General features: G+C 38.3%; 1 protein-coding gene across 1 annotated transcript in view; it reads right to left on the bottom strand.

The window, feature by feature from the left end:
* med13a (mediator complex subunit 13a) overlaps positions 1-17183 on the bottom strand; it is a 72572-nt gene extending 55389 nt beyond the window's left edge. Inside the window, exons 1-2 of the mRNA XM_059539302.1 lie at positions 16589-17183; positions 7404-7638 (exon numbers count right to left, since the gene is read on the bottom strand). Coding sequence (XP_059395285.1) covers positions 7404-7638; positions 16589-16654 — 301 coding nt within the window. The 5' untranslated portion in view covers positions 16655-17183. The remainder of the gene's footprint in view (positions 1-7403; positions 7639-16588) is intronic.
* Between the last annotated feature and the right edge of the window lie 275 nt (positions 17184-17458).

Below are 17458 nucleotides of genomic sequence, written 5' to 3' on the forward strand. Positions count from 1 at the left end.
AATTGTTTTAAGAGACACTTTTGTCTCAAATCACACATTTCATCTTTAACAAATGTTTGTATATGGTCTTATACTGTAAGACAATATATTAAAGATTATACTCTTAGGAAAGTTCTTTTTTTTTCTCAAATCATAAATTTAAACATGTCATTTAAACAAAATAAATGTCGGAATGACTATGAGCTTAATTTTATAGCCTGTAAGCCAGCATAATGGGTATCACCAGCAGCTGTCTTTGAGCTATGCGGTAAAGCCCTCAGGTAAAGGTAGCCCTCGTGAAAAAACCCAGAGGAGGGAGAGAGAGATGAGGGGAGAGAACAGGAAGAAAAAGAGAGGGAGAAAGAAGCTGCCAGCACAACTCGCACCACAGGGAGACTGGCAAACGGGGGAGGGAGTGAGAGAGTGTAGCAGACGAGTGTCAGAGGAGGAAAAATGAGGAAGAAATGAGCCCTACAGCAATTACCCTTACAGACAGACTACAGCTCCTTAATTTCTATGCAAAAAAGATCAGAGAGAGAGGAAAGGGAAAAAAGAGAAGGGAGGCAAAAGGGAGAGAGAGGAAAAGCAGAGGGGAAGGAGAGAGAAAGACAGAAAGGAGGAGGGAAAAAGGACCTTATTCATGTCTCGTTCTGTGGATGCCCCTGGATAGAACCGACATCAGCAAGCGCCACCGACGGGAACAGAGAGCAGCAGGGGGGAGGGGAGGCGATCGGACATTTACATAAAAATAGAGGGCCGTGGTCTGCAGAAGAGATGCTCATTTACTCCAATGGCAGTTCAGTTATTCCAGATCATTCCATCACATAGCAAGCGGAGCACTAGGATTGGCTCTCTCCCCCGTTCCATTCAGAGTCGGGTAAAGTTGCCTCTCAAACAGCCAAATGGCCTCCTGTCTCATTACATCTCCGAAACAGCACTCCATGTTTTCTTCCACTCGCTCGGTGATTAAATATGAGGCTTCAGAAGATCCGTCAAGTTCTTCCTTCACTTGCTCTTCCCTTGGGACGGGAGTGATTAGTTAAGAGACAGGAATGGCACTTGCAGCAAAATTTTAAGACTTTAACAAGCTGTCACGAGGGGAGAAGGAACAAACATGGATGCATAAACATGCAGAGACACCAACATTTGAAACTGAAACAGCTGAAACAGACCCAGACAAAGCCTCTAAGTAACACTATTGTATCAACATCCAATCACAAGTGGGCAAAGCTGATTACAGGAGTAAATGCTTAACAAACAACACTCTAGTGTTGTCACGGTACCAAAATTTCAGTATTCGGTACCGATACCAGTGAAAATCCACGGTTCTCGGTACCAATTTCGGTACCAAAGCAAAACATAAAACCAATGCCATTCTTTATACTTATTTACAATTGTGTTTAAAGTTCTTCTACAAGTAATATAATTATGAAAAACAGTAAACAAGTTTCACCCAAATTTAATTTGTCTTTAATTTATGAAATTTAAACACATTTTATTTTTTTGTAAATAAAGGGGATTTGCTATTAAAATTAAAACATGGAAGAAATATTGTGTGATTAATTTTTAATTAAAAGTAGTAGCAGTATCACATACATTTTACAAAATAATAATAATATTTCTAGCACAATGCCTTTATCTAAAAATGAATTTGTAATGAATGCATATTTGTCATTTATCTGAAATTAAGACTGGTGGTGATGCTTAAGATATTTTTGTTCATTGAGTGTTTCTGTAAAAAAAAAAAAAAAAAAAGTAATAGATCATAATTATTATTAAAAGATAATAATACTACTAATTCTACCATACTGACAATATACAATGCACTATGGATTGATGACCTGCTGGGTTCATGAATATTAATCAAGTTGTCTGCGTTCGGTCGAACTGATTTGCTGAAATCAAAACAGGGATCAGCACCAGCCAATGAAATTGCATTTGCGCATTAGCTCCGCCCACTACCGGAGAAACCGGCATATCTTCTGCTTGTTCGAAAATATGAATAATTCTAAATGAACTCCATTATTTTGACAGGAGAAGACAAGAATATAGTTTACATGTAGCATGTCGATTCAGCGTGGTAAGACTCTCTCTCTTTGCATGTGTGAGAAACAGAGCTATCAGCAAAGCGACGGCGAGTCGTGCTCCTTCACACAGAGTTTACAGTTCGGCAAATACCATAGACAGTAAAAGAGGCAAATACAGGTGTACTGTGCGTCCATTGAGATGAATTGAAAAGTACAGATCGCTTGATGGAGAGAGAACTCTGAAGCGCTCAGTCAGTGTTCAGCGAGTGAAAATATATCTGCGCCAATCTTATAATAGCCTCGAACACACACACACACTGGCGAGTAAAATCTAAGAACTTATTAGCCAATGGCTAACAATAGACATAATTTACTCGCCCTGAGTAAAATTTATTCACATATGCGAGTGATTTACTTGCAATGTTGAGGCTGTTTTGACGGTTTTCCGTGAATACCTTTAAATTGACACTGGTTTTACTCAAATGAAACGGTAAAATGCTTGTGAAGTGACTCAGAACAGTTCTGGTGATGTTGTATGTCCTCATTATTGCAAGCGTCATGCGCTTCAGTCTATGTACTAAACAAACCATTCATTCATTCACAGACATGCATGCAGAACATGCAGGATGCAGATTTCAACCAACTTTTGCGGCTTAACATTTACAGATACTGGTCCATATGGAGATTTGATTTGATTAATTTATGCTAACTTTGACAAATTCCGTGACTGTCCATATTAAAATGTAAGTTTCATTTTCATGACTGGATTTTGAGATTCCGTCCGCGTTTTCTGCTTCGCGGAAATAATATCGCTGTATGCATCCAGAACCGGGTTTGAACGGGACCTCGGTACTACCGGTACCGTGACATTTTCATTTTTTTAGTACCGACTTGGTACCGAAGTACCGGGTCTTTTGACAACACTACAACACTCAAGTCAAAAAATCATGTGACCACACTGTATTTGTAATGTAAATGCTAATGCATTCCGCCACCCTTAGTAACTGTTAGGGTTGAGTATCAAAAACCAGTTCCAAATTTCCAGACGCATGCATTTTGATTCTGCTTAACAATTCCTGCAATCACATTTTAATGTGATTCAAAACGATTTAGTTGCAGGAACAGAAAGAACTTGCGCCCTGTTTGCATGCAGCGCACACATCTGAAGCGCAAGTGCAAGCACACAGAGCAGAAGTCTCAGTGCCGATTTCCGGGTTTTATGTCCCTTCTCACACTGTTCTGTGCATTTCCACTTAAACTTTTAATTACAGTTTCTGTACCTGAAATTTGGTTCAGTTTAATTTATTTATGCTAATGAAATAAACTTTAATGAACATCAGAATGTATTTTATTCCAACCATGTAAAGACGTCAATACACAACATTTTTCAAGTTTAAGTCAGCCCTTGTTAATCTACTCTCCTGTCTGATTTGTTTGTCGGACAAGATAGCAGATTCAGCGTTATGACTGGTCAGATCGCCTGCTAACTGTAAATTAATCATGGTGCTAAAAAGATACTACTGTATTTTTTATTTAAAATAATTGCAGCTTTAGTGAGCATAAGAGACATCAAAAACATTTAAAAAATATTACCGACACCAAAACATTTGAACAATAGCGTATGTTTGGACTATCAGCATCAAGTAACACTGCCAAAATATGTGATAAGTGTTCACAAGAGATGTATTTGAGATGCAAGTTAACACCACGTATGAACAGTTTTAAAATAAAATAAAAAAACAGTCCCCTGTGCTGAATTTTTGGCACAAGGCTTAGTTACAGCAAGACACTTCCGGCCCGTTCATTTGGTTCTTGAAACCTTCTGAGACACGTGTTCCTCAAGTGAAGCGAAAAAGAGACGTGGTAGTGCCATCTCTCATTCTCTCTCTATTCCCTTGAAAGTCTCACAGGACCTGCTGTTCACTGATTCACACCTTCACTGCCAGGGTGCCAGTAGGGATCTAAATCAGGTGCTCTGTACTCCAGCACAGGCGAATATATTTACGCGTGTGTATGTCTTAAGAGCTTAATCTTTATTGCATCCCGTGGGCCTCCGCTGTGTTTGTACAAGGGCCAGGCAGAAAGACGACTGCATGTGTGATTGTGAAAAAGACATCAAGAAGTGTGTGTCAATAGATGCTGAACAAGCAGCAGGTTCACACGTCTGTAGCAAGGAGAGAAGGTCAAGTGGCTATGACCCTGCTGATCTCAAGACGACCGCAGGCATAACATTTAGTCCTGAAACACAGGCTGTTTGACACTATCTGATCCTGAATTAGATAAACAGAGAACCACAGATGCCTACAAGAGGAACAAATTTTAAGTACACATCTTAATGCAACATTTGAAAATCTGGATTAGCACGGAGATCAAATAAAACTGCAATAAAATCAATGCTCTTCTGACAGTTTTTGCCAACACCTTATGATAGGGCTGGAAGATTAATCGAAAAGTAATCAAAACCGAAATTCATAACCTCTAACCGACAATTTTCCCATGTCGGTTATTTTGGTTTTTAATCCTGTTAACACTTCCCCCTTGGCGTGTGTAGCCACTCTGCTCTCCAGTTAGTGGCATATAAGCAAAACACGGAGCTGAATGCTGGTTCAACACATAGTGATCGCGCGCGAGCTGTGAGCCTTGCGTCTTCACTAAACTTTGGCAGTTGTATTTGTTTTATGGTTTGGACATTAAAGCGATTAGACGGTCGGATGTGTATTATTATTTCGAGCTACCATGTTCGCGCAGCTGCATTGTGGCACAAACACTCATATAAACAGTAGATGTGAAGATCGCACGCACAGAGGAACACAGAAACTAGTTGTCAGCGCTGTCCTGTGATTTATCATTAAAGTAGCTTAGAATCTCAAAACTTATTATAGCATGTTTGTGTGCAGCGCACATGAAGCACAAGCGCGTGCACAGAGAGCAGCGGTCGGCGGTCGCACTGCGGGTTCCCGGTTTGTGTCCGTTCTCGGACTGTTCTGTGTATTTTAACTGTAGAAAAGGTTGTTCCGAGTCGAAACTACGATACAGAAAACTACATCAGTATATCATCATAAACGTAGCCGTTTTTGTTTTACGTGAACAAACAGATGAGAAAGAAAACACACATGTACAGTGTTTTTGCTTAAAGAGACAACAGCCTAATAATCACGTTGCCTGTCATTACTGTTAATCAAAGAACAAAAGAAAATCATTCACTGATCTTGACTGAATATATTTAATAACTTTACTTGATTAATCTTTATTTTATTTATAAAAAGAAAACTATGCAGTATTTTTAAACTTTTAATTACAGTTTCTGTACCTGAAATTTTGTTTAGTTGTATTTATGAGATTGCTAATTGATTTGTTTGTTCCTATCTTATTACTGACTGTTTACTTGTCTTTAACACTTTAATATTTGAAATTTATATCAATCTAGTTGTTTTTGCTATGGTATTTTTTAAAGCACAGGCAAAATTCCTCTTGCAGTGTTTTGTAGGCTGCTGATTTTTGCTCATTATTCAGCTGCAACAGAATACTTTGTAAAAATGTTTTACATCTTAATATTTGACTTAATTTTAATTTTAATTAATTTTTTATCTTATTGGAATCGAAAATAGGAATCGATAAGAATCGGAATCGATAAGCAGAATCGGAATCGATAAAATTCAAATGATACCCAACCCTAATAAGAAATGTAACGAACATAGATAAAATAACTGCTAATAGTCAATCATATTTACAGTACAAACCTTGTCAGTGAACTATGAGGGCAAAAAAACAAAACAGAAACTAAATAATCATTCATTAATCGTAATCGAGGTAAAATGTTCAATTAATCGAGGTTTTGATTTTAGGCCATAACCGTCCAGCCCTACCTTATGAGTAATTAAAAGTCTTCCTTGACTTTTCTGGCTATTTAAGATCAGCAATCTCTTTACAAATAAATATTTTAGAGCAGGGTTTAACTTGAAAAAAAATTCATACTAAAAACTACTTTTCCAAACCTCAAAAATCACCATTTTGAAAATTCCTTAATATTACAGGGTTCCCACAGCTCTGGAGACCAACAAGTGAAGAAATAAACAAGAGGTGTCAAGAGGAAGAGAGAAGCACGTGTCTTGACTTTTCCTCTTGAGAGTCATGAAGCACAACTGGGATGCAGCCATTATAGCAATGGCATCTCAACAAACGAATGAAAAATACAGCAATATCTCTCGTGGAGAGGGATATTATGGAATGGGTGAATTGGTCATTCTTTTCCCCATGAGGCTCCATTTCTGTCCTTCCTCAGGCACAATGAATGGTAACGAGGGAGGGTCAATGGACAAAAGGAAAAAAATTAATCGCCTCTTCCTATTTCTTGATATCATCCTATTTTTCTTTCCTTCTCTTCCTCACTGTAAAAGAAGGCATGAATAATGATGGGACATGTCCATAAAGGAAAGAATAAAAAAAACGGGGACAGAAAGGTGGAAAATATATTTTCCACAGACATCCATGATGCTTTCTGCTCGTTCATGCTTCGATGCTCTTCATTATTCCATCCTTCAAAGAGCTTAAGAAATAAAAATGAAGCCAAACTTCTTGTATATTTCCTATTCCTTTCTTTTGTCTTTTATCAAACCAAGAGATTTGCACTCACATACAACGGATGAGATGTGACACAGTCACACAGACTGCTGCTCTGTTTCATTCAATGCAACACTAACCCAACAATAACCCTCAGGTCTGGGTTAGCAGAGCGAGAACTGATCTTAAAAGAAAACACAATTATAAAGGCATTTCACATCATTTCTGTCACACAGATATACAGGTGATCACTTCAACAGAGATGAATCAAACACCTTCAGACCAGTCGGTTCAAACACAACAGAAGACTCTTGATCCACTTTTATCACTCTAACACTTCTTGTAACCATTTAAAATATTGTAGCTTGTATAAACTTAATGGCATACTTTTTAGGTTTATCCGCAAGCAACAGGCGCTGACTGCTAAACTGGGACTATAGAAACAATAACCGAAGATCTTTGCTTTGGCCTACGGCACTTTTTGATGACAAGTAACTAAAATGCACACGCAAAGAGTGTGTGGGTGTGAGAGAGGAAGGAGGAAGAATTTCAGAGAGACCACAGTCGATAGAGAGATAAAGTGGGCGAAAAGGTAAAAGGAAACTGAAAAACACAAAACAAAGGACTTTTCGTTAGAGCCAGTGAAACACATTGAGCTGCCTATACAGGATCTAGGTAGGCAGCTCACGGTGTTTCACTGGCTCCAATGAGAAGTCCTTTGAACCATCTTTTTTATGTGTATATTAACTTGATATAAAAGCACCAATCGACAATGCTCAAAGATGCTATCTTTGTGGGCAGCTCCCTAGGTTCTCAAAGTTGCACTTAAAAGCTTACCTGTCAGTTCGTGGTGGATGAGCTCAGAGAAGTTGGGATCGTCACCCCACCAGAAGAGCCAGAGCTCTCGTCGTCCCTGCCTCTGGCTCCGCCTCCACACGCTCAGCACATCCGCCTTCAGACAACGGCTGAAGCTGCAGAGGATGGGGTCCTCCTCTGTGACTGGGAACAGGATAGGCGCTGAGGTCGGACCCTGCCACACGTACCTCTTCCATTTTATCCCTGTCAAATCAGCCTGTGAGAAAGAGAGACTACATTAGCTTCTGTCGGGCAATTCACCAACTGCGAAAAGACACGCATTCGGCAGCACCTAAAAGTCTTAGTGCTGATCTATTATCTGGTTTTAAGCCCGAAGATAAACGGCACTGATGTGATGGAACAGACCCTGGAACAGCAGCACTCGAGCTATGAAATACTTAATGGACCCCGGCCCAGGAGTTAATCCTGCCTTAACGATCCGCTGTAAGATCAGCCATACTCGAAACAGATATGAGAGATCAGAAAAACAATGAGAGAGGCATAGAAAAGAAAGACTTTAAATAAATTCAAAAAGCAAGGAAAATGGGAACAAATATTGAAGGGAATAAAAACAACCACTTCATGAGGGCAAATTAACAAATAAAATGATGTGATGTTATGTTATGTTATGCATATCCTTAATTGACTTGGCAGAACAGTTCATGCAGACCTCCGCTTTCATAAACTGGACGGCTGCATTTATAAAGAGATCAGGACAAAAACAACCATTAATTGTTATAATCTATAAACCTTACTAATGGCAAGCTTAAAAATTGTGTTTTTCTCATATGCACTGGCAGTTAAAACCAGAGATGGAAAACGACAGTTATTTACACTACAGTCATGTTCACAATAATGTTCATTTGTTGCAAAGTGAAACTTGTTGCAGCTGTTGGAAAATATTTTCATCTGACTTAGGAGTGCAGATCAAACACCTGCAAAATATGCAAAGAGAACATCTGCAGAGGATGTACAGAAAAAAAGTATACAGCAGTAAAAGCTGTTACACACGTGTTAATTGAAACTAAAAATGGGACAAATCTAGAGGTCGAAGTTTTAGACTGTTGACAGCTGATGAGGGGGGAAAAGTCAGAATAGCCTTAAAGGCATAAAGAAGAAATTGGCTGAAATGTAAGAGGAAAGTAAACAGCCTCATGAAGCACTCCACTTTTCCAGCACAACATTCTTGTTTTCCAAAAAGGTTTTTTTCTTTTTTTTTTGATGGAATTCAATATAGTCTAAAATTAGAAACAACAACAAAAAAAGAGTGTAAAAAAAAGAGTGGAAAGAGTGTCTGTTTTAAGGGCAGGAGTCACGTTTGGCTTAAAAATCTGGCTCCTTTGACTTCCACATAAACTTGAGTGGTTTGTTGGGTCATGGCCTTCCACATAACTTCATCCTTTGTCACAACATCTCTCCTTCCTCTCTCTCCCATTTACACAGAAGTTTTACAAGAAGTCTTCCAAGCACTGCCAGGAATGACAGCAGATGCAGATGAGAATCAAAGCAAACAGCTGAGCTACAGGTGAAGTCAAACCAACCACCTCCTGGAGACGCACTCCATCGCACGGCCCGAAACTATCAGACGCTTTCTCTGTTGCTCTCACTCCTGAGAGATGCTTATCAATAGTGTCTGTCTCACATAGCTTCAGCCACTCAAAAAAGTCAATCAGCGCTCAAAGACCAGTGGCCCCTGGAGACCGTCCAATGACAGGAAAATAGCTTCACATGCACTCAAGATAAAAACTGTGAATGTTTTCAATCCATTTAACTGAAAGATTTAATCTTCAAAAGATTTTCACAAGCAAAATGACTAGGGATGCACCGATAGGATTTTTGTTTTTCGGCCGATACCGATATTAGTCACTTGCATAAAGCACCACGTTTTATTTACACACACACAAAAAAAAAATAAAGAATCTTGATCTCCCTCATAGCAAATATAGCATCATCTTTTCTAGATTTACTAAAGTCCAAAAGTATTTTAAGATATTTAAAAAAAATTCAGCATGGATAAAAAAAGGCTACTTCAAAATTAGGCTGTAGTTGCATTTTATTATTATTCATTTAAAAACGACACTGAAGCCTACCTCTCTCATTCTGCACAACTCCAAATGTTTCCATATTCGTAACGTATCTGAATGCTAAACTAGGCTTTGTTCATCACTCACATTATCGAAGTAAAACATAACCATTCACATATAGGCTATATCAGCAGTGAGGCGTGCGCTGGTCTCACTGGCACAGACTGTAATACCGATTATTTAAATTGAGCAGTGGTACTTTATGTTTCTTTAACTGTATTTTACTTTGATAATGAACAGACTGTGATGACAAATTAGCAAAAATTTGTTGTATGTGCATGTGAGGCACCAACGCGATCACTCCATTGTTATGGTTAATTTATGGTCATACAGATAGAAGCTTTATGGCTTTAAAATAATATATAGGAATGATATATCGGTGCATCCCAAAAACTTATCTCGCTAATCCTCACCTCTAACATTTTTTTTATCGCTATGCTAGATAAAATAAATATATAAATATATATATATATGTGTGTGTACACAGAGAGAGAGAGAGAGAGAGAGAGAGAGAGAGAAAATAAACCAACATTTAATAAAATCCCGTTGGCTAAAAAGATGTTGGCTGAGGCTTATTAAAGTTCCTTGCTCAATTTCAAATCATATTTACTCCACCTGCTTGGCTAATATTATGCACTAAAACTTAAAAACAAGTTTGTGTTATAAGGCAGCAAATGTGTGCTGAGGTGAGACAGAGTTTCCCATGAGCTGAGCCTTACAGTGTTGTGCTAAATTTACACCATGCAAAACAAAACGGGGTCAAACACTTTAAGAGCTTACATGTACAGAGAAATATGCAGATGGACTGTTCTGTGTGATCATACAGTGAGGCTTTTATTATCTGAACATTTCACACAACTAACAAAAAAACAAAACAAAAAAAAAAAAAGTAATTGATATTGGGGGGGAAAAAGTTGGCACTAGAGATCGACCGATATGGGTTTTTCTATAGCCGATGGCCGATATGTTTTAGAGCATTTATCAAGCAGAATTTTTCAAGTTTGTTGGAACATAAATGTAAACTTAAATATACATTTAAATAAAAAAAATAAAATGTTATAAATAAAAATAATTTAAACTGAAATATAAAAAATAAAATACATATAAAAAAAATAACAGTAGTGCTGCAAACACACTAGCAACCAGCAACATTTGTGTTTGGTATAAATGACACAGAACATCTAAAGTGCATTCTAATTTCAAACTTACATCGCAGTATGTTCATTATTAAAATAAAGTACAGTCAACCAAACATATAAAAGGTTACACTGGTCAGTTTAAATAGACCGTAGTATACCGGTCCACTTTGCTGTTATGCCAAGGACGTTTTTGCTCATGTGAAGAGGATGATCTTTTCCATCTAGTTTACATAAAAAAATTTAAAAAATATATATATTATAGTTTAACATTCAGATACATTGCGAATGTGGAAACATTTGGATATGCGCAGAACGAGACCTGAGCAATCCTCCAAATACATCTAGTCAAACCCGCGCTCGCTCATCCTCATATGCACGCACGCACGCACTCATGCGTCTCGATCGAATGCTCTGTAAATGCAGGATTTTTTTAAACAAATAGGCCTAGCGGAACGCAAAAATTCTAAATCGAATATTTAGCAGAACAGGATCAAACAAAAAAAGTACAGGTCATAATACTTGCATAAAATGTTTGATGTGAAAAAGCGGTTCACTGACTGCGCAGCACAGCCCCAAGCGCCACAGTTACGTTTGGAATCATTTTATTTTTAATACTAGTGTCAACAACGAGCACCACGAAACCATTTAAAGAGACGCATTCACAGACATCCCAACCTGCAAAAAGTCATTTCAGAGAGGCATGCGCGCTTTTGCTCGCTCGGTATAGATTCAGGGAGATTTTAACTAATTTGCGGGTCTCAGGGAGCCGCTTTCAATATGCGGGAGACTCCCGGAACTTCCGGGAGACTTGGGATGTCTGCATTCAGCGGTCTCCTTGACGGGAAAACAAAGTAACATGATCTAAAACGTATGGCGCACTCTCTTCATTTTATCAAATGATCATAATCACATCTATTCATTTTACAGTCCTGCTACTAGCATTTTATTCAGACTAAAACCCCTTTAATTCGGGTGAGAAAACTTTTTTCCAAGTGGCTTTGCACTAGGGCTGTCAACTTTAGTTGTTTAGTCGACTAATCGGTCGATGACGTCTTGGTCGACTGACATTTATACTGGTTGACCTGTTGTATTTTTTTTCTTATTTTTTTTCACCAATGAAGAAATTTTCATTGATTTACTCCTTGATATTTATTCCTTTTATTACCAGTTATATATTACTGCATTCTAAATATAATTAGCCTATGTTTTATCACAAACTTTAAATGCTTTAATTTAGACATAACAGCGCCAGAGTTTAGCGCACCACGTGAACAGTCGGGAACCGTACCTGTGGCTGGCTGCACTGCTGCTTCGCGCTCAGTAAGGAATATAGGTAGGTTTGCTGTATTCATTCAGTTAGAACGATACTTGTTTTGGCTTTTGTCGACAAAATGTCCAAGGAATTTAAATCTTTTGTCTGGCTGCATTTAAAAAAAAAAAAAAAAACAAGACAAGACCGTTACTCCAATCCTCCCTGGCTGTAGGTCTCGCATCTGATTTGTGATCTTCGCTTAGAATGGAGGCATACATGACAGTTAAAGCCCATATTATCGATGCGGACTGTAAAATGAATAGCGTTGTGTTAGAAACAAAGCAGCGCACACGGGAGAAAATGTCACTGAAGTCGCGGACGCTTACCACATTCCACCAGAGAAGCGGGTGTCAGTGGTAACGGACAACGCTGTCAACATGCTCTCGGTGGAATTACTGAAGGGATCCAGTCAGTGGCCAGACGTGAGCTCCTCACTTTGCAGTTAAAAAAAATCACTTAATTTTCAAAGAATTGTATTATTATTATTATTATTATTATAGTTTTATGTATTATTGATGTTTTTTCGTTGTTGTTTTATTAATACTCTATGACAATTGTTTAATAAATGTTCAATCAAAATGCAAAAACATTTTTTTTTTAAGTCGACTGATCGTTGCACAGGAGAGGACCTTGGTCGACTAAGCATTTCTTTGGTTGACTACAGCCCTACTTTGCACATAATAATAATACCACTGCAGACCCATTTTGCAGTATTAAGGTTATTAATTGATCGTTCATTTAAACGTCGATCGATCATGGAAATAGTGTTGCACGGTGCACCGATGCTTCAAAAGTATCGCGATTCTCGGAAATTAAAAACGTCACGATTCCTAAATGTATTAGTATCGATACTTCAAAGAATGACTGCGTTCCACATTTGTAAGAGACGTATTTCATGTTGGTGTGTGCAACGCACGCTTCCAGTGCCTCCCTATGGACGTCTGTGTTTTTTCTCCTCACGCAAGCAGCAAAAAAGCACTACAGCGAGATGGCTGCATTAGTGGCTTTAATAAACTGATTTGGCTTTACTAAAATGTGTGCATAATCGCATTAAATAGTTAAAATAAGTTGTTCAGATGAACAAAGCACGAGGTTTTCTTGCATAATTAACATTTTAATTGTTTGGTCAGACAGTTCATATATAATATTCACATTAATCGGGGATTAAACGTGTAGTTATGCTCTGTATGCTAAATATGAAAACGAGCGTATCTGCACAGCATCTATAACTACGCTTTGTATCTGCTGATTGCTGATCGAGATTTACATGCTTGGCTCACTGACCCTGTATACTCATTCATTTCGTTCATAAACGAGATCAGTTCATTAAACTCATTTACGAATGAGAAGATCTCTCGATCTCGTTCAGTGAAGGGTGGATTCGTTCACTACATTCAACAAATCACATGCTCTGTCACATCTTGAGTAACTCTTTGACAAGATGAAACAGTTCACAGAGCTGTTCACGAGCTGCGCATGTGCTGCTAATAGCGTCATGCTCGCGCGCTGCTGTGGAGGGAGGAACTTCAGTGAACGAGAAATATGAGTCAGTGGATTACCTGAACGAGAACGATTTGTTCACCTAAAAGATTCATTCACGGACGAATGATCACTAGTGCAATATCATATAGCCTATATTAAATATTTGGAATATATATTTTCATATTTTATTAGGTTCTTTGATAAGGTTACAATATGAAGGTCTAAGTAGCAACGTATCTTCCGTGATGTCCCGATGCGTGGGTCAGGGTGAGTAAAGAAATTTTACTTTATTTGCGGGCTGGGGCGGGCCAAATCATTTCATAAAAGCGGGACCCACGGGTTGGAAAAAAACCAGACCCGCACATCACTAGGCTGCGAGCACAAGTGATACTGTGGCCGCCTGTCCACAACTGGCAGAAAAAGATGACACTTATTAAAGATGACGCTCATTAAAGCTCACTGGCTGAGTTTTCTCCTCTGAAAGAAAAGGCTGCACAACTGACAGAATAAGTTACAATATCTGAGATATTGCTGTTTGATATTTAACTTGAATGCCATTGCTTAAATTGATATTATTTATCTTTTGACATTTAATCTTCTGAGTTCAGAAACATTGTTTAATATAATCACTGTTCATATTTTTATTCAAAGTTCAGAATCAAGATGAATTTATTACTCTTATGTTTCTCATGATAACTGAGATAATGCTGCTAAATGCTGCTGTTCATTTATTAGTGTGTTATATGATTAGAATGTTGTTCCGGTTTTAAAATAAAGCATAGCAATGATATTTGAGAGTTTATTTTCCCCTTTCAGGAAAAGTATCAAAAATTACGAAATCGCAATTCTTGACTAGGTATCGAAATCGAAACAATAATTTTGGTATCGTGACAACATTACATGGAAATTATCAAATACTGACATCCCTAAATACAAATGAGTTGGATGGAAACTTGGCTATTGTCTGCATCAAACCATGCTTCCGAACAAATGTCATTCACCGTTCTGGGCAGCTCCAGGACAGCTGTCTCTCCGAGCACGGTGCTGTCTGTGAGCGGGGCGGAGTAACGGAGCCCTCAATCACGCTGCAGTGTTTGTAAGAGCTGACAACTTCTCCACACCATTTACAGAGTGAGATTCTCTGACTACCTTTTTCTCCCAAGGACTGTTGTTGAATCTTCCAAAAGTTTTGGCTTGGGGTCCTTCACATGCGCAGCAGCACTTTCCACTGCAACAATAACACGGGGCTGCCCGCCGACGTGCCTGACTTTAAATTGACGCTACTAAACACAGATATCGGCCGATGCCGATATATTAAATAATGACAAATATCGGCCGAGCGATATATCGGTTGACCTCTAGTTGGCACACCTGTAACTAAATAACAAAAAAACAGCCTCTTCCGAGACTGAGAGTCCAAACGAGTTTCTGTAAAACTGCAACTATTCATATTCAAATCATCAAGCAATACATTCAAACAAAGTGTGCAAACAAGCTCTCAGTGGAGCCATCCATCTTCAGACAATATCAGAGATTGTGCTGTGGCAGTAATAAAACACAGCAGGCATTAAAGTGGATAAGCTGAAGTTATATAATTCACCACAAGGCCTTGACACTGTTCACGTGAGTGTGTCTATGTACTTGTTTTGCTGTGAAGGACACGTTTCTGAAAAAGTAAAATATAGCAAAACATGCATACACCAAACAAATAACGCCTGTTTACAAAGCTAAAAATGCAGGGCTGGTCCACAGGAAATATAATTAACTTAATCAAAAAACAATAGAAGTCAATGGGACGTCAGCATGTGTGTAAACGTGTGTGTGTGTTTTAGGGAGCAGAAAAGTGCTGTAAACAACCCTGCAGGCTCCAGGAATGCCTCATCTATTTCAAACTCCATGTATCTTATTGCACATGAGGTAAACCCCAAACCCAGCACTGGTTATTTTAAGCCCAACAACTGATGCATGGCTCATGCGATTAATGCAAATGCATCAAATCTTTCAAAACTATCAGCTAAAAGGGTGATTCCAAGTGTAATTTCTGGAAGATTTTAAGCATCCTTTTTAAGCATAAACAGACTGTATTGTTTCACCTCAATAAAAAAAACAATAATTAAAAAAAAGGAATACAGTTATGCCTTTAATGCAAAGTTTTTTCAGGTTAATTTGGCTTTTTCTAGAGTTTGGCTCAAGGTCATGACACTGCAAAATGTTTATAAATGTAAATGGCAATTTAATGCAGATGTGTTTACAAATATAAAGTTTCCAATAATTGGCTGCTTAGTGCACAAATTAAATTACGATGACTACTGAAAAACAAAATGAAAGAAAAATGTCATTGACAAAAAAAAATCTGAATTATGGAAATTCACATCATTTTAGTAAGGTAAAGTTAAGATGGAAACAGTAAAGCATGGGATACAACTTTTAGACAGTATTTTAATAAATAGACGACGTATCAACGATTTTATTTTATTATTATACATTAAGTATAAAACTAAATTTAAATTAATAATACATATTTAACAATAAAGCAATCAGTTGAAAAACACAGGCCATTCCCAGGAAAAGATTAAAATGTAAAAATAATAATAATGTTTGTTTTTAAAATATGCTTAAAGAAGCGTTTTTAATTTGCTAAACTTCATTAGAGAGACACGAAATGCACCTTTTCATGGAATGACCCGAAATAAGCCTGCAGAGCAGCGTGTAAACATATAAACACCCCCGTGCATAAGAACATGCAGTTTATACTGAAGCATAAAACGCTTTGTTTTACACAACTCCTAAAATAACGTTTTTAAAAATGAGCGGAGTAATTTATACCTGCACAAAGTGCTGCTAAAAGGACATTTTAACTTTCATTCTGCCAACACTCTTCGTTACGTGCAATTTACAAATACATGAACTCAAAACAAACAGTCGGTTTGCGTTAAGCCATCTGGTGCAAAACACTACAAACATGTAATCTCTTTAGAAAAGCTTACAAATAAGCAAATAAACAAGCAGCGTGTGTTTGAATTACACACATACACTGGGCCCTGATCCTGTTCGCTCACTCGCACTCTCTCTCTCTCCACTGGGGCTGGTGTTAGCATGCTAGGCGGCTAAAAATGGCTGCTTTTTCCTTTTAGTTTTTAAATCTCTTACCAGATAGAATAGATTGGAATGGCAGTCCTCCAAGCTGGCCCCGTTCGGTACGAAACAAGAACTCATCCTTTTACTGCGCGCTCGTACATCCCATCACCGGGCTTTCCATGGAAAAAGAAAAAGAACGTTTCTCCGAATTCGAGTCGAATGTGAACGGAATTATTTTTAAACAATCGGTGGGGGAATGGAATTCAACAGCCCCATTCGATCGCTCGCGCCTCCCGCGTTCAGCCCGAATTAGAATAAAAAAAGAACGGCCTCAACCGTCGACGAGGCTGTGAGGGATAGATTACATGTAAAATAGAGGAATGTGTTATTAAAATAGAAAAAATGAGAGCAAAAAGAAGCAACTCTCCCCCCTCCCCCTTGGCTTAAAATCGGTTTTAGCTTAAAAACGACTCTATTTTACCTCCATCCCCACCGAAAGCGGTTTAAAAACGAAAAACATTCCGCGTTAGAAACGTCGAAAGGTGACTAGAAACTACATGAAATGGCTCATTTTCATTTAAAAACGTATAATCGGTCTGTGTTCCTTCTCGTTTCCATTTGAATTCATGGATTCCTTTCTCTAATGGCGGCCACAGGGAGAACTCTGCCTCCCGGAGCCCATTGGCTGCTCGGCGGTCATGAGGGGCGGAACAACACTGTAAGTGACGGGCGCTGCCGTTAGGGGCGCCGCTGAGCAAACACAACTACGACTAGCACGCTTTAACCCTGCGCCACCTAGTGGTCATTTAACCTATTAAATACCAAATTATTCCCTGGCTATGTATGTCGGGCACTTGTTTTACTCAATGGAAAACCAATGCATATTTCCCTTTTGTTTAACCTTTTTAAAAGAAATGTAAATCCCTCAATACATATATACAA

This window comes from Carassius carassius, chromosome 45 (assembly GCF_963082965.1).
Source record: "Carassius carassius chromosome 45, fCarCar2.1, whole genome shotgun sequence".
In the NCBI taxonomy this organism is placed as follows: Eukaryota; Metazoa; Chordata; class Actinopteri; order Cypriniformes; family Cyprinidae; genus Carassius; species Carassius carassius.